The sequence below is a fragment of the Enhydra lutris genome, unplaced genomic scaffold, assembly GCF_002288905.1.
Source record: "Enhydra lutris kenyoni isolate GAN:26980312 unplaced genomic scaffold, ASM228890v2 scaffoldscaffold23, whole genome shotgun sequence".
In the NCBI taxonomy this organism is placed as follows: Eukaryota; Metazoa; Chordata; class Mammalia; order Carnivora; family Mustelidae; genus Enhydra; species Enhydra lutris.
In genome coordinates, this window is record NW_019154107.1 from 9,126,097 (window position 1) to 9,144,762 (window position 18,666).

At 42.1% G+C, this 18,666-nt stretch overlaps 2 protein-coding genes across 2 annotated transcripts; both read left to right on the forward strand.

The window, feature by feature from the left end:
• The first annotated feature begins 436 nt into the window (after positions 1-436).
• On the forward strand, positions 437-1,584 carry LOC111150518 (melanoma-associated antigen B10-like). Its single transcript, XM_022508007.1, has one exon. It carries the CDS (start codon positions 490-492, stop codon positions 1,534-1,536), a length of 1,047 nt encoding a protein of 348 aa, XP_022363715.1. The 5' UTR covers positions 437-489; the 3' UTR covers positions 1,537-1,584.
• Positions 1,585-11,295: 9,711 nt separating this feature from the next.
• LOC111150516 (melanoma-associated antigen B10-like) lies at positions 11,296-12,363 on the forward strand. The gene is given in 1 exon segment (XM_022508004.1): positions 11,296-12,363. A coding segment is annotated over 1 exon segment (1,050 nt). The 5' UTR covers positions 11,296-11,313.
• The last annotated feature ends 6,303 nt before the right edge of the window (positions 12,364-18,666 follow it).

Below are 18,666 nucleotides of genomic sequence, written 5' to 3' on the forward strand. Positions count from 1 at the left end.
AGAGTTGCTCAGATGTGGTTCTCCTTCAGTTCCTTCTCCAGGATGTCAGGGAGGTGAGGGCTTTGAAATGAAGGGTCAGCATCAAATCAGTTAAGCAGAGGACCTTAGGTCCTGCAAGAAGTAAAGGTAATGACACTGAATGTGAAGAGAAATACCCCTACTCCACAACAGGGGAGGCACCATAGAGCCTAGGTTTGCCAAATCCTGTATCAACTCCAGTAGGACTCAGGTAGGGGTGGGAGGCTTCAGCCCAAGGTGAGCTCTGGTTACTTCCAGAGTCCTCAGGGTAAAGGCTAATCCAAGAAGGGGAGCCTTGAAGGATCCTAGAGTAGAACCTTCAAGGAAACCTGGAGGGATAGCTGTTGATAAAGCCCAAGATGGTATCTCCCTGCTAGAGGATATCACACCATTTCATCCTCTTTCCTCAAGTTCACTGAATCATCTGTAGTCTTTTTCACACTCGTGCCTGCTTCTCTGACCAGAATCATCATGCCTCGGGGCCAGAAGAGTAAGCTTCGTGCCCGTGAAAAACGCCGCCAGGCTCGAGAAGAGTCAGGGCATCTGGTGGATGCTCAGGCTACTGTACCAGAGAAAGAAAAGCCCTCTTCATCTTCATCTCCTCGTTTCAAAGATGCTCCCCAGAGCTCACCTGCCACAGGAGCACACAGTAATCCTCAAATTACTGGCAAAGTCCACTCCACCAGCACTACTGCTGAAGCTGCTTCAAACACAAGATTTAATGAAGGTGCCAAAAATCAAGTGGAGGAAAAGCCAAATGCCTCACAGGCCAGGGATACCACTGAGCACTGGCCCAGAGGCCCTATAGATAAGAAGGTTGCTATGTTGGTATACTACCTGCTGTACAAGTATCAGATGAAAGAGCCCATTACCAAGGCAGATATGCTGAGAAATGTAATCCAGATTTACAAGAATCACTTCCATGAGATCCTCTGGAAAGCCTCTGAGCACTTGGAGCTGGTGTTTGGCCTTGACGTGAAGGAAGTGGATCCCAACAGGAACATCTACGTTCTTGTCAACAAATTGGAACCCAGCTATAATGGGAGAGTAAATGAGAATGGAGGTGTGCCCAAGACTGGCTTGTTGATGACTGTCCTGGGTGTGATCTTCACAAAGGGCAACTGTGCCACTGAGGAGCAAGTCTGGGAAGTGCTGAATATGATGGGGTTATATGATGGAATGAAGAACTTCATCTATGGGGAGCCCAGGAAGCTCATCACCAAAGATTGGGTGAAAGAAGAGTACCTGGAGTACCGGCAGGTGGCCGACAGTGATCCTCCACGCTATGAGTTCCTGTGGGGTCCCAGAGCCCACGCTGAGACCAGCAAGATGAGAGTCCTAGAATTTGTGGCCAAGATCCATAATACCGTCCCAAGTGCCTTCCCAACCTGGTATGAAGAGGCTTTGAGAGATGAGGAAGAGCGAGCCCGAGCCAGAGTTGTAGCCAAGGCTTGTACCGCTGCTATGGCAAGTGCACGCTCCAGGGCCATGGCCAGCAGCTTCTCCTGTCCCAAGTGAAGTTTGAAGAGGTTATTACTATGAGTTTGAAGAGAACAGCTAATGTTCTCATTAGTGAAAGATTAGGGTGAGCCTGGAGATAAGAAAGTACATGACACATTTGTGTTACTGTTTTACGTAGTAATCTGGATATTTGTCTAAGTATTTTTTTGCTTGTTTTTGTTTTTGAGAAAGAGAGGGTGAGAATGGCGGGGAGGCGCAAAGGGAGAGAGAGAATCTTAAGCAGGTTCCACGCCCAGCACAGAGCCTGACACGGCTTGATCTCATGACCTTGAGATCATGCGTGAGCCAAAATCAAGAGTCACTTAACTGACTAAGCCACTCAGGCACCGCAATATTGTTCTGTTTAATAGAAGGGTTAACTAGCTTCAGAATCTGAGTTTGTGAATGGTGTAAATCACACATTTATTGACATTTATGAGTTTTAAGAGTAAGTGTTTAACTATTTTATAGAACAAATTGGGAATTTTTCCATTTTATTGAGTTACTTGGAAAAAGATAATGTAGTAGTCGATGAGGCACTTCCTTGGAAATGTGAAAGAAGTCAGCAGTAAATCCTGGGATCAAGAAATAGCGAAAAAGAAAAAGATGATACATCTTTGTATTCCTTTATCACTATTTGGTCTGTTCTGTAAATTTAAGAGATAGATATGCTTAGATGTACTTAGCTTATTCAAGCATGTAGACTTAATTACATCATAATAAATTAGACCTCTTGCATACTGTCTCGTTTATTTCTCAGACATTCCTTCAGCATCTTATCTTTGGGGAGGCTTCTTGCTAGTACTGGGAGTGTCAGGATAAACAGGACCCACCCATAGAATTTTAGAGTGTAGAAACAGCTGTCAAGTAAGAAAGAGGATAGGATACACCCTAAGACCTAAGGACAAGTGAAAAGGAGAGGGCCTGGGAGGATCCAGATGTGAGAAGTCAAGTGTAAGCACCCTGAGGCTAGTGGGTCTGGGGCCTTGGGAAACTGCAAGTCCTTTGGTATGAGTCATTTTTACCTGAAGCTGGGTGGTGGATCGGATGAAGCTGCTGTGGGAGTGAGGCAAGGGCTGGACCCTCAGAGGCTGTGTCCAGAGTTAAGAGGCTAAAGCCTGGAATGGAAAACTGTTTCAAGCAATTACTTTAAGATCATGAATTAACCAGAGAGAAATCTCCACCAGGGACAGGAATGGAAGGTGTCCTGCATCCTTTCCTGCTGTTCTTTTCCCAGTGCAGTTAAGCACAGCACACAAACTATGTTTTTGAGAAATAGGAGTGATATGCAAAATGGGTATGTTCAGAAACCACTGTGCTAACGATCTTAGCTCTGGCCTGGAAGAGACACAGCCCACTACATTAAAGTTCATTTTATTAGGTTTTGTGTAATTTGGCAAACTCCAAGTGAGGGCTAAAATTTTAATGGAACTGAAATAAAGGAAAACAGAGGTGGTCTGGATGAAAGGACAGTTGGAGGGAGGTGGTTCTTGACACAAAGGACCCTTAAGTTCCACCTAACTGGGGAAGACTCCCCCCAGCATGCAATAAGTAACATCCTGAAAACTTGCAGAGCAAGGAATTTAGCTTTACTGGCTATGCATCATGTTGGCTGATTTGTTATGCTCTCTCATAGAGTGCCACATATCCTCTGATACCTCTTGGATTAAAAAAAAAAGATTTTAGTAGAGTCTGGGGTCAAAATATTACTAGTAATAACTGAAAATTATTAGACTCAGTACATGCCAGACACTATGCCAAGTGCCTTCATACATTATATACATGCCAGGAATCCTACACATCAGGGCCTCTCTAGCTCATTTCATAGAAAAACCTTACAGATCTTTGAAATTTCCCTGCTCATAAATGACTGAAGTGGGACTGGACTTCTGGTCTGAATTCATTTAGGGTTCCTCACTATTTCATGTCTCCTTGAATGAAGCAAATATTTTGTCTCTTAATTCATTTCTACTCTCAATGCTCCACAATGTCTTTCAGGCAACTGAGATGAAGGACCCTTTTGCCAATGTATTAAGCCCAGGTTTAACAAATAAAAAAGAAAATGAGAATTAAAAACAATTTCAGGATGTTCCCAATGAAACAGAAAGCCCAGAATCACCTGCCTTTCCCCTAACTTAGAACATTCCAAACCCTTGAAGATGTCCACTGTCTGTCCCATCCCTGACCTTTGGCAGTAAAGTTTAGACTGCTCATCTGCTCTGGGTGCTTCTAAGTTTTTTCTAAGTCAGCTTGTGAACAGTCTGATTTGGCACAGGATCTACTGACTCTTGTAAGATAACCCTGAAGTTAGGGAAGAGGTTTTAGAAAGCAGATGAAATTCTTAACAAAGAGGAATTTAATCTGATCATTTATTTGAGACTGGCCACTGAACCCATATACTGATAAGTGAACTTAACAAAGTGGTCAAGAACCAAAACCTTCCTCCTAAGTGGTAGATGAGGAAAGCCAGAAGAAATCATTATATAGCAACAATGGCAGAGACTAGATTCCTAAAATCTCAGGTGTCCTTCCATGAGGATGTAGTAATTTTCTATGGCTGACAAATTGCCGTAAGTCAAGGTACTTAGAACAACACACATTCATTATCTCACATTTGTGTAGGTAATATATATGGGTTGGCTGTGCAGTTTTCTTTGTGCAGGGTTACACAAAGCCCAAATCAAGCTGTCAGTCTGGGTTCTTACTGAGAGATACTGAGAAGCATCTCATTCCACACATACACGGGTTGCTTTCAAAATCTAGTTCTATGAGGAATTCAGTGCTTTGTGACTATAAGACTGAGGCCCTGTTTCCTTGCTGAATGTTAGCTGGAGCTGCCATAGCTCCTCAAGGTCTCTCTCCACTTTTTGCATATGGGCCTCTGCTTCAGAAACAGCATGTTGACTCTTTCTCATGTGGAAACTCTTCTACCCCCTACTCTGCTGCATTTCTCTTCTGCTTCCAGCAAACAAAGTCCTCTTTTGGGCTTTAAGAGTTCATGTCATTAGATTGGGCCCAGTCAGATAATACAGTATAATCTCCCTATTTTAAGGTCCATTCAAAATTTTAATCACATATGCAAAGTGCCTTTGACCATGTAACAGAACATATTGACAAGTTTTCCCCAAGATAAAGGTATGGGCATCCTTGTGGAACCATTATTCAGTCCACTTCCAAGGCAGAAAATGTCTCCCTGGCAGATATGCCAGCTTTGATAAGAAAGAAAAAAAAATGTTAGCATACACCTGACTCTTGTCTATATCTGCACCACATGAAAATTCTGAAAGATTTTCAGTGTGCTTAAAGATACCTGAACAAGTGTTCAGCCATGTCCTTCAGGTGGTGGATAGCAAAGACTCAGAAGTTAGAGGTTTTTCATGCAGCAAAAGGAAGCAGAAAATTCTCAGTGTATTGAGAGTATAGAGGTTATTGGTAAAAGTTCAGAAAGGTGTTATAGAGTGAAAAAGGGAGACAACTCCCTGCTAAAATTTTCAATGTCCTTTAGAAAACTGCTGTGATTCTGTATTTGAAAACATTAGTCACATAGGGGCACTAGAAAAAGTTGCTGAATTGCAAGGAAATCTGATCTCAGAAAATCCTCCAGGAACAAAGAGGGCTAATGTTATAACAAACTAAAACAGTTGCTCTTTTCTGAGTACCTGTTATGTAAACATTAATGGGAAGGTTTACAGATCTTCAAGACACTTCATGTCTCATTATCTTTGGTTCATATAGAGGTACCTGCCGGTGGTTACGAAGGGTCATGTGACTATCCTTGACACTATAGTATGAGCAGAAGCATGCCTCTCACCTCCAAAGGTATTTGAGAACTAGTGTGCCACCTCTATGCTTTTTGTTTCACTGAACAGCAAACATGCAGAGCCTATGTTGAGATGTGGAAGCTCATGATAGAAGCACCCTGGATTTCAAGATCACCTGACAATGGAGACACCCTGCCAATGCCCATCAAATTTTATGTACAAAACAATTTAAATTTTGTTATATTAAGCCATTTGCAATCAGATTTTTCCGATTACATCTCATTTACTTTATCTGAAAACTACACAGATAGTACTTCTGTTCTCTTATTTAAATATTTTAATGACAAAGGAAATAGGGCATATGTTCTTGTTGCCAAAAAATTCTAACAGGGACACCTGGGTGGCTTGGGGCGCCTGAGTGGCTCAGTTGTTAAGCATCTGCCTTCAGCTCAGGTAAAGATCTTAAGGTCCTGGGATTGAGCCCTGCATTGGTCTCCTGCTCGGTGGGAAGCCTGCTTCTCCCTCTCCCCCTCCCCCTACTCGTGTTCCCTCTCTCGCTGTGTCTCTCTCTGTCAAATAAATAAATAAAATCTTTTAAAAAATTCTAACAATAGGGAGAGATTATAATTCTTCCTTACTATGTTCTTTCAAATTTTATCCCTTCCTAGAGGTAACTGCATTGAAAAATCTTGTGTGTAGTATTTTAAGACTGATTCTAGGCCTATTCTTACATACATGTGTTAGAAAAATACACTGTAATGATTGTCTTATGGTTTCACTTATTTGTGGAGGATATCCATTATCCTTCCTTAATACCCATCACTGGGCTCAGCCATCCCCCCACCCCTCTCCCCTCTAAAACCCTCAGTTTGAGTCCTGGAGTCCATAATCTCTCATGGTTCATCTCCCCTTCTGATTCCTCTCCTTCATTTTCCCTTCCTTCTCTTAATGTCCTCCATGCTATTCCGTGTGTTCCACAAATAAGTGGTGATGGATATTAAGGAGGGCACATATTGCATAGAGAACTGGGTGTTATATGCGAACAATGAATCATGGAACACTACATCAAAAATTAATGATGTACTGTATAGTGACTAACATAACATAATAAAAAATTACTTTAAATTAAAAAAGGATATCTACATCCTTTTAATCTATTCTAACTTTTACACTAACAATATGAACTATTTAATAAAATTCTGAAGGAAAAAAACATAAATCAATCATTCAGAGACATTTATATCCATTTTCATATATCCCCTTTCAATCTATATTGCTATGTGAACATGTTTACTTTGTTGAAATCATAGGATACATATAATTCTCTATTACTTCTTTGATTACTTTTTATTTTATTTTCCATCTTTTGCCATGTTTTACTTGGTTTTCTATAATTGTAGTTTTTAGAAACTAGATTGATTTTATTGACTTTAAACCACAATTCATTTAACCATTGCCTCAATGTTGGGTACTTATATTTTTTTCTAATCCATGCTATTATATGTACCAATATAATGAATATCTTTTGCTATAAACTTTTTTAAAAAGAAAAATACACTGTGAGTTTCAAAAATACACATGTAACAGTGTACATATCATCTTGCCTCTTGTCCTCATCCCTGAATAAAATAAATGCAGGATTTTTCCAAGAGAGCACAAATAGATCTACCTCAATCTGTTAATTTTAGAATTCTAAACCGCATATGTGCCATAATTAATTTAAATATTCTCCTCTTGATGGACACACAAATTGTTTCTCATGATTAAGAGAACTGATATCAACATAACTGAACATCATTTCTTGGGCAAATGTGGATGTTTTATTATGGAGAGATGTAGAAAAATGCAATTAGAGTGGAAAGAACCTGACAACAGTGAAGTTTTACAAATATTAATGACATTCTGTTCTAATAATGTTATACCAAATTATCTTTTCATATATTTACATATGTGAATAAATTAAGCTTTCAGTGGCATTTTATCAATCTTTTAAATTTTGGTCGAACTTTTGATCAAAAATATACTATCTCTCTGCTAATTTAATTTGTATTACCCTATTTTCTAAACAGATTAAGCAGAAAATGAATTTAATCATTCACCCATATAAAGCAAGATTTCTACAGTGATATCTTAAGTGCTAGGATTCCTTTGAGTGCATAGTTTAAAATTCTATGTCCACAAGACTTTCCCCTTTACTTCGAGAAGCTAGAATTTACCAGAATGACCAGGCGCCAGGAAATGGGCCTAGACAGGAAAGCATCAACGAGTGAAGAAATATCAGGAAGACCAGGGGTGGAGGAAGTAGAGCAATTTTCAGGATCCATGAGAGAGATCACATAGTAAAACTAGTCCAGAGAACCCAGGGCAGCTGGTGGTCAGGAACCTGAATGAAGGCTTTAGCAGAAGGGAGTTGGGGGAAACTGGAGGGGGAGATGAACCATGAGAGACTATGGACTCTGAAAAACAATCTGAGGGTTTTGAAGGGGCGGGGGGTGGGAAGTTGAGTGAGTCTGGTGGTGGGTATTATGGCGGGCACGCACTGCATGGAGCACTGGGTGTAGTGCATAAACAATAAATTCTGGTACACTGAAAAGAAATTAAAAAAAAAATTATTAAAAAAAAAACAACATAGAAAAGTTGCCAGAAGGTAAGAACGTGGAGAATCTGGGTGGAGGGTACCAGACAGTTTACATGGATAGGCTAGGAAATCTCTGAATCATCACAGCCAGTCCAAAGTTGTAGAGTGATGCGAATGGGTAGATCTGCTGGTTAAAAGAACCACAGGCAAGCCCAGCATCCTTTCCCACTCCCACCCCCCCCCATCTCCCCACCCCCCCCCACCCAAAAATGCCCCCTGACCAGTGTCAGACAATATAGCTCCCCTGTGTCACCCATTAAGTAATGTTACCAATGGAATCTGGGAGAGCTACATCTCTCCACTGCTCTAATCATTCCATGTATCCATGCCAGTGACCAAAGTTATGAGAGATCTTGACACCTGATGGAAAAGGCTATTTCTTCCCCTATATACATGGCCTTCTGCCACTGAGATTGAAGCTATGCAAGCAGGTGGGCTTGGTGGGGATTCAGAATGTTTAAAATAGGCCAAGTATTACCAAGTATTACCAATGAGTGCAGTGCCCTTGTGCAACTGCAAGGAGGGAAAACTGGAGGGGGAATTCATGGAGGCTAATTACCCCAGTGGCCCTTGGAATAAAGGGCTGAGTGTAGACATGCCTTGAAAAACAACCCAGGTGTTATCCCCAGCTCTGGTTACCTCCTGTAGTTCCTGACTTCCTTGCACACCAGAGGGCAGATGTATTCTGGCTGTGTTTGGTGGTCTGTGTTGCTACCAGATACTGACTAGAGTAGGGGGTAGACTCACAATGCAAACGTTTACAGGGTGGATGGAAAACTACTGGAGATGGTACACTTTCTTGTTAAGCTGGGAATGATGGTTATATGTGAAGTCCAAAACTCCATTATTGCCACAACCCTGATTCGATTGAATTGAAATTTTTAAAAATAGTTAATAAAAAAAATTAAAAACATGATTCTGGACTAACCATTCTCAAAATTATCACACAATCTACAGAAATTTTTATATCCACATCCTCAGGCCATTAGAGGGAAGGGTCCCAGACCCTAAGAAGTAATGGTTAAGATCCTGAGGGAGTTCTTTGGGAGCCATTCCACCCATAACAGAATGGACCTATGCAAACCCATCCCTGCTATCAGCACTTCTAAGCCCATAACTCGCTGTTAGGTTCAGGGGCTCCTTCACTTCACCCTCTGGCAACTGGGAATGGAGGGTTGGAAGGTGGGATACCTGAGGACGAAGTCTTGGCTTGAGGCTCGCTGACTCAAATCACGAAAGAGTCGAGCCCCAGACCTCCCAGGAGACAAGGAAAGACCTCTAAATAAGTTTCGCCAGAGTCTTCCACCTCCACAAAAAAGACTCCACCCCTCACCTCCAAAGGCCACACCCCTGCCCTCAGCCCCTATGGGAATAACCGGAAGTGGAGTCCCCCCAACTTCCGTCTCTGGCTTCTCGGAGAAGTGAAAGTATTGTTCCGGCTGGTGGTATCAGGTGAGCCAGAGAACTCTCAGGAAGAGTTCCATTCCATCTGGAATTAGGGTAAAGTCCCTGAATGAGATTTGAGGGCACACCACCCCCCCATTCCCCACTCCGTGCCTGTGGAATGCGCGCATGGCCGTGCACACCAGAAAGGCGGGGGGGGGGGTGGCGGGGGAGGAGGCTGGCAGAATCCCGGAAGACCCCGGACTAGGATTACCTGATGTAGTGCCCTTAAATTCTCCCTTTCTGGACAGGGAGTGGATGGTATCAGATCAGGGGTTGGCACTGGGCCTTCCAGGAGTTAGTTGAGGACCCTAAGTTCTGATGGAACCACCTACAACAGATAAGAAAGGCTACTCAGAACCTGGGCCCCTCCGGTCAGGTCTGGGAGACCCCGGTGGGAGTGGCCGGATATAAGATACCTAGAATTCTACCTCTGGTCTCAGGGAAATGAAAGAATTGGTGCAAAGGGGACTGTGTAAGTTAGAGGGAGAAGACCCAGGCTCTGTCAGGAGGTAAGATAAGGCCCTTCATGAGATATGAGGATACCCACTATCCAGTAAAAGTGGGCTGCACAGAGTCGGGCCCTGCCATCAGCAACAGTGAGTCTGGGGCAAGGAACATCTGCTGTAGTACCTTCTAAATTCTTCCTTTGTAGATTCAAAGAGGAGATGGCATTGGGGTGGGGTTTCTGGCCTCGGGTCAGTGAATAGAAGAGTTTGAGGTCCTAACATAAGTAAAGGTGAGGACACTGAGTGAGGTTCGAGTGACCTCCCACCCCAAAAAAGATGGGTTTTCAGAGTCCTGATACTGTTCTCAGCCTAGGGAGGGCCAAGGTGAGAGTGGTTGGATGCAAAGCATCCTGAATTACAAAATCTGGCATTTCAAAGTGAATGGCCTCATGTGAGAGGGGCTGCTTTAGGTTTTGAAAGGAACTACTTCTAGGTCCTGCCAGGAGGTAGTGCAAAAACTGTGAGTAAAGTTTGAGGGGACCCCCTGTACCCCAAAAGGTAAGGGGTCACACAGATTTCTGACAGGCCCTGGGCAGGAATTGTCTGATGAAGCATCCATTGAATCCTCCTTGTGAGAACTTAGAGAGGTGAGGGCATTGGACTGGAGCATCAGCCTCGGAAAAGCAGAAAGAGGTTACAGGTTCTAACAAGAGTAATGAGAAAGACCTTGACTGAGCTCTGAGAAAACCACTGACTTCATATTAAAGCAGGTCTGCACAGAGTGCCAACCATGCTATAAGCCCTGAAGGTATCAGGCAGATATGTCAGACTAAGGGCTCCCTAATGACCTCTTCAGTAATTTTTAAAAATATAAGGGCCTTGTCTTAAAATGTGGTCTCACACCAGGAGAGGGAAGAGTACCAAGCCCTACCAGAAGATGAGGTGAGGACCCTGAGTGAACAGTAAGGACCCTAATTACCCCAGGATGGAGAGAGTCCTTCTGAGCTCTTCCCTTATTGTCATCCTTGAGAAGATATGGTCAGTTGAAGTCTCCCTCAATTTCTCCTCTGGAATCAAAGGGAGATGAAGTATTGAAATGAGGTCAGCATGAAAGCAATAAAGGGAAACCAGAAGCGGCCAGAAGCCAAAATGATAGTCCTGAAAGTGAAATGAGAGAAACACACCTACCCCAAACAGAGGGGCCTCCATAGTGCCTGGATATTCTAGGCCTTGCTGTCACCCTAGAAACCCCAAGGCAGATCAGGCAGGTAGCAGTTTAAGGTGAACTCTCGTTACTTTCACAAGATTCTCAGGAAACAAGCTGAGAAGAGAAAATGAACACTGTGAATTCCTTGAGCAGTGCACGTAAGAAAACCTGCAGAGGTAGTCATTAATAAAACCAAGACAGCATCGCCCTGTGAATGGGCACACACCATCTTATCCTCTTTCTTCCAGGTCACTGGTTCACCTGTCCACATCTCTGCTGCACCTGAACAGAGTCATCATGCCTCGGGGTCAGAAGAGTAAGCTCCGGGCCCGTGAGAGACGTCGACAGGCCCGAGAAGGTTCACAGGATCTGGTAAGTGCTCAAGCCGCTGCTCAGTTGCACTCTTCTTCCTCCCCTCATTTGGAAGACATTCCTTTAGAGCTCACTAGCTGAATCATTTGCAATCCCCAGGGTCCTCGGACAGCCACATTCACCACCACTACTGCTGCAGCTGTGTCATACATGAGATCAAATGAAGGCACCAATGAAGTACAGGGAAGGCCAAGATCCTCCCAGAATCCAAGAGCCACTGAGCCCTTCCATAGAAGCCCTCTGGGGGAGAAGGTGTTTATATTGGTATACTACCTGCTATATAAGTATCAAACCAAAGAGCCCATTACCAAGGCAGATATGCTTAGAAATGTAATTCAGATCTATAGGAATTACTTCCATGTGATCCTCAGGAAAGCCTCTGATCACTTAGAGCTGGTCTTTGGCCTCGACATGAAGGAGGTGGATCCCAATAGGCACATCTATGTGCTCGTCAACAAACTGGAACCAAGCTATGATGGGAAGCTGAGTAATGAGAGTAGTGTGCCTGAGACCGGTCTGCTGATGACCGTTCTGGGTGTGATCTTCACAAAGGGCAACTGTGCCACTGAGGAGCAAGTCTGGGAAGTGCTGAATATGATGGGGTTATATCCTGGGAGGAAGCACTTCATCTATGGGGAGCCCAGGAAGCTCATCACCAGAGATTTGGTGAAAGAAAATTATCTGGAGTACAGGCAGGTGGTCAACAGTGATCCTCCACGCTATGAGTTCCTGTGGGGTCCCAGAGCCCACGCTGAGACCAGCAAGATGAGGGTTCTTGAGTTTTTGGCCAAGATCCATGATACCATCCCCTCTGCCTTCCCATCCTATTATGAAGAGGCTTTGAGGGATGAGGAAGAACGAGCCCAAGCCAGAGCTGCAGCCAAAGCTCTTATTGCTGCCAGGGCTAATGCACGCTCCAGGGCCATGGCCAGTGCCTGTTCCAGGGCCATGGCTAGCAGCTCCTCCCACCCCTAGTAAAATGTGAGACAGATTCTTCATTTTGTTGTTAAAAAAAAAAAATACATGTTCTCCTTAGTGGAAGGTCAGGGTGGGGCAGAGAAAACAGACTGTATAACATGTTTATGTTCCCATTTTATATGTTAATTTTTAATTGGTTTTTTCTTTTGATAGAAGGTTTATTAGCTTCAAAAATCCAAGGTTATGAATGACATTTTCAAATTTTGTGCTGTATATGAGATTTAAGAGTAAGAGATTATTATTTTGTAAACCAAATTGGGAAATTCCTCATCTTATTTACTGATTTGGACTATGATAACATATCAGTGGATTAGGCATTTCCTTGGAAATGTAAAAGAATTCAGCAGTAAAATACTTGGGGTCAAGAAATAGAGAAAAAAGTAAAAGATGGCCAAATATTGCATTTTCTTTTCACTTTTAGTTCGTTCAAAACTAAATGATATTGCCTGTATACATATACATATAGATTATTTAAGAATGTAGGATTAATTATAGCACAATAAATTAGACCTCTTGCACACTGTCTCGTTTATTTCTCAGACATTCCTTCAGCATCTTTGGGAGGCTTCCTGCTAGTACTGGGAGTGTCAGAATAAACAAGACCCACCCACCGTGCCCATAGAGTTTTAGAGTGTAGAAACAGCTGTCAAGTAAGAAAGAGGATGGGATACACCCTAATATCGAAGGACATGTGGAAAGAAGGAGAGGACATGGGAGGATCCAGATGTGAGAAGTCAAGTGTAAGCACCCCGAGGCTAGTGGGTCTGGGGCCTTGGAAAACTGCAAGTCCTTTGGTGTGAGTCAGCTTTACCTGAAGCTGGATGGTGGATCAGATGAAGCTTCTGTGGGAGTGAGGCAAGGGCCAAACCTTCAGAAGCTGTGTCCAGAGTTAAGAGGCTAAAGCCTGGAATGGGGATGCCAGCTCAGTCAGTTAACCCTCTGCCTTTGCAGCTCAGGTCATGATCCCAGGACCCTGGGATCGAGCCCCATATCAGGTTCCCTGCTTAGTGAGAAGACTGCTTCTTCCTCTCTCTCTGCTCTGCTACACTCCACTCATGCTCTCTCTCCCTCACTCTCTCTCTCAAATAAAATATTAAAAAAATAAAGCCTGGGATGGAAAACTATTTCTAGAAATTACTTTTTAAGACCACGAATTAGCCAGAAATGGGACAGAAATGAAAGGTGCCCTGTGCTCTTGTCTCAGTATAGGTGAACACAGTGCACAAACTAGATATTTTACGTAGATTGTTTCCAGGGAGTCTCTGAGAAATAAGGGTAATTAATTACACCTTAACCTGTGATTCTCAGAAGCCATTTTGCTGGCAATCTTTGACTTATACTGTCAAAGACAGAGCTCACTCTTTTAATTTTTTTTTTTTTTTAGAGCTCACTCTTTTAATAGGGTATTTAAATTAAGTTATCTTGAGTATAAATTGGTAAACTCAAAAAAAAGAGATAGATGTTTTGATGAGAGTGAACCAGGTAGTCCTTGACACATTTTCTATGAACGTTCTATGCATCCAGTGGGGGAAGATTTTCCCAGCTCATGATAAAAATCCTCAAAATGTTCCTTAGCGGGTAACTTACTTTTATTTGATTGAAAGTATCTTGGCTGATTTGGTGTGCTATGTATTAGAGCTTTGTATTGCTATGTATATTCTCTGACATATCCAGGATAAAAATATATTTTAAAATTCCAAGATAGGAGTTTGGTAGCATTTGATGTCAGAATTTTAATAGTAATAACTGGTAATTATCAAAAATCCAAAAAGTCATTCCTTGTACCAGGTGCCTTACATAAATTACATTCCAGCAGTTTTTGACCTCACAAGGTATCACTGGGCCAGAGAGCAAGCTGACTACATTAAGCCCATTTTGCAGATGAGAAACCTGAGGCACACATATCTCTGAAATTTTCATGACTTCACATGTTTCAGAAAACACAACCCTGAGAATAAAGCCCTGGTCTGAATTCCTCTGGAGTCCATGCTCTTGCAGCCTGAAGCCAACCTTCTGTTTCTTAATTACTTTCTCTTCTCACTATTCCATGATGGCTCTCAGGCAATGAAAGAAAGACCCTGTGGCCGAAGTACTAAAAGCAGATTTAAAGAAGGAAGGTGCAAATGAAAATCAAGCACAATTTGGGGGTTGTTCATGGGGTTCTTTTTCCTAGGATCCTCCTGCCCCTCACCCCAGGGTCCCTTGAGAGCTGGCTCTCCCCTCCTCTGAGCACTTGTGTGGAGTCCCCAGTCCCGGCACTTTCCTGAATGACAGCTCCCTCCACTGGGATTTCCCCACTGGGCCTTTGTGTCCAAACTAGGATCTGACCTGATGGCCAGCTCTCCTCTGTGTCCTCCTCTGGAGGCTGCACCTGATTCTGGTGGAAGAGACAGCCGCTGTCCCTCGGCCTCCCCTGACTCAGAGCATTCCAACTCCCTAAGGCTCCCATCTCTCCCCCTGGCTCTTCCTCTCACAGCAATTGCCTTCCCCTGTAATTCTGACAGTGAGGTTTAGACACTTCCTTACCCCTACCCCCGACCCTGGATACCTCCACCACATTCACAGAAGTCTGTTTTTTTAAAATTTTTTTAAAGATTTTATTTATTTATTTGACAGACAGAGATCACAAGTAGGCAAAGAGGCAGGCAGAGAGAGAGGAAGGGAGGCAGGCTCCCCGCTGAGCAGAGAGCCCGATGTGGGGATCGATCCCAGGACCCTGGGATCATGACCTGGCCCGAAGGCAGAGGCTTTAACCCACTGAGCCACCCAGGTGCCCCTGTTTTTTTAAAAATTTAATTTAATTTATTTTCAGTGTTCCAGAATTCATTGCTTATGCACCACACCCAGTGCTCCATGCTTGCTGATAGGCAGACTCTAATTTGACACAGAATATAGTGGCTATAATATCTTGGAGCAAAAATATATTCATGAAGTTAGGAGATATTAAGAAGAAGATAAAATATAAATAAAGGAAAACTAAAGACAATGAATTATTTGAGACTGGCCACTGAATTCACACACTGAAGAGTAAGCTTCACTGAGTGGTCAAAAACCAAAGCCTCCCTCCTACATTGTAGATGAGGAGGGGCGGGAAATCACTGTGTAGCAACCATTGGCAGATGATGGATTCTAACAGACCCTGTAGTTTTTCAGGAATTTATAGTAGTTTTCTAAAGCTGCTGTAACAAATCACCACAAATTTGCTGCTTTACAACACATGTTTGTTATCTCAGTAGGTATTATCTACATTTCTGTACGTGTAAAGGCTGGGATGGGTTTGCTAGATTCTGTGCTCGGATTTTTGCAGCCCGGAGTCAAGCTTTCAGCTGGTAGGCCTCTCCTCATGAGTTCTGGGAAGAATCTCCTTCCAAGATCATGCAGGTTGTTGGCAGGTGCAGTTCTTTGTGGAAATAATACTGAGGCCTTGTTTTTTGTTTTTATTTTTATTTTTTATTTTTATTTTTTTCTGTCAGCCAAAGCTGACAGAGTTTTTCTAGGCCTCCAGTCCTGAGCCCATCTACTTTGAGTCAGCAATACAATATTGCATCCTTCTCATCTTTGGAATCTCTCTAACTGCCCCTCCCCAACTCTGCTGCATTTCTTCTGTATCCAGTCAGAGAAAGTTCTCTGTTTATAAGGGCTCATGTTATTCGATTGGGCCCACTCTGATAATGCAGTGTAATCTCCTTATTTTAAAGTCGTTTTCATAACTTCACTACATCTACAAAGTATAACAACAAATTCACAGGTTTCAGAGATAAGGGTATGGGTATCTTCATGGAGCAATTACTCAGTCTACCTCCAAGGTGGAAAAAGTCTCCCGGGAGACATGCCAGCTTTGATAAGAAAAGAAAAACTAACAGGCCATCATTTTACTGACTTTTGTCTGTATATGCTACAGGGGAAAATCCTGGTTTTCAGTGTGCCCAAAGACACCTGTACAAGTGTTCAGTCATGTTCATCAAGTGGTGTATAGCAGAAACTCAAGTTATGATATGACCATGGAGCAAAAGGAAGAAGTAAATTCTCACAGTATTGGGACTGTAGAGGTTATTGAAAAGGTCAGGGCAGGAAGGTGCTATATAGAGTGAAGAAGGATGATGCATCCCTGCTGAGATTTCCAGTGTCCTTTAGAAAAATGCTGTGATTCTGTATTTGAACACCTGTCACATAGTAAGCACTTCAAAAGATTTGGAGTGTTGCTAGGCAATTTTGGCCTTCTTGGAAACTTCTCCAAGAATGAAGAGGGCTTTTGTCATACAAATTCTAAGTGTTGTACTCTACTGATGACCTACTCTGTAACTGTTTATAGAGAGACTCTAAGTGTTCTTCTACATCGTGTCTTTCTCCCCTTCATGGGCTCATGGGTACACTATATTGTCAAATGTATTTGTATTAGAAAAAGGTTTTGTGACTACCCTTGCCACTGAAATATGAACAGAAACAATGGTTGTCATTTGCAGACCAAGGCATTTGAGAGTCAGTACGCCACTTTTATGCTTTCTGTCCCATACAGCAGAATCAAGGAGATCCTGTGTTGAGAGGTTGATCCATGCTGTGTAAGCAGACTCTATCCCTGGGTCACCAGATAGGAAAGATCCTGCCAGCCCATCAGGCCTTATGTGTATGAGAAGTAAACTTTTGTAGTGTTAAGTCATTCAGATTTCAAGCTTCTTCCATTACATTAGATAGTAGTTACTTCATCTGAATATCACACAGCTACTTTTTCTATTGTTAGCCTTTCTTAAATATACTAAATACAAAATAGTGCACATATTCTTATTTTTAGCTTAACAGAATTTATTTTTTTTAATTTTATTTTATTTTTTCAGTGTTCCACGATTCATTGTTTATACACCACACCCAGTGCTCCATGCAGTGCACATATTCTTGGTGCTAAAGAAATTCTAAAAATATGGATAAATCAGAAAGCCCTTTCCTTACTACATCTTGCAAAATTCAGCACTCCCCAGAAGTAACCACAATTTTAAAATGTTGCATATATTATTTTAAAATATAGTCTGGGCTTTTTCTTACATAAACATACTGGAAAAATACAATTTGAGGACTTTTTAATGTACTTGGATAATGGTGCACATATTGTTTTTTCTCTTGCCCATGTCCCTAATAAAATGAATGCAGGATCTTTCTGTGAGAGCACATACAGATCCACCTGACTCTTAACTAGTCCCCAAAATTCTAATGTGCAGATATGCCACAATTAATTTAATCAGTATCCTCCTGATGGACACATAAGTTGTTTTTCATTTGTTGCTATAACTAATAAAACTGATATCAACATTATTAAATATAAAATATTGGATAAATATGGATGTTCTCATAGGAAAGATAGAGAAGTGAACATTGGGTTAAAGTGGAAGTAGTGTGATGACTACAAATTTTTATGAGTTTGTTAATATTCTGTTTCAATAATGCTGTACCATTTTATATTCTCACATATTAATGTACATAAATATCCTAAACTCTCACAGGCATTCTAATCAATTTTAAATGCTGATCAATCTTTTGTGTCAAAATAAATCCTCACCATTATTTTATTTGGAATTTCCATGTTTTCTACTTATATACTTCAAAAAATAATTCTTTAATAATTAATTCCACATCCATAGTAAGCACAATTTTTTGCCAGGTATCTTGAGTACTGGGGTATCTGTGAGTAAGTGTTTCAAAATTCTGTCGATAAAATTTTTTCCACTTACTATAAGAAGCAAGGATTTGGTCAGAATGACTAGGTCTCAGAAAATAGTCTAGACAGGATGCTGTCAGCTAGTGAGGAGTATCAGGAGGTCTGAAGGGTAAAGAAATTTCTAGAGCCCCTGAGAGAGACCACATATTAAACAAAACCCAGATAGCCTAGGGCAGGCTGGCAGTCTGGGTTGTGAATTTACAGCTCAGTGTATAATGGAAAGGGGACCAGAAGGAGAAAGCATGTGGAATCTTGGAGGGTCCTGGACAACTTCCAGGAAAAGGCTTGGAATATCTATGTATCTTTATTACCAGCCTAAAGTTGCACAGCTATTTGAGTGGGTGGATCTTTAGGATGAAAAAACCAGAGGCATACTTGATACCACTCTGTGCCTTAGAATCCCTCCTGCCCCCTCTCAGTCAGAATATAGTTAGTTCCCATGCATCACCCAGTGATAATATTAATGAATTTTGGGAAGCCTGTATCTCTTCACTACTTTCATGGTTCTGTGCATCCTCTCCAGTATACCAGGGCCAAGAGTTGTCTTGATGCCTGATGCAGAAGGTTATTTCTTCTCCTGTGTACAGCACCCG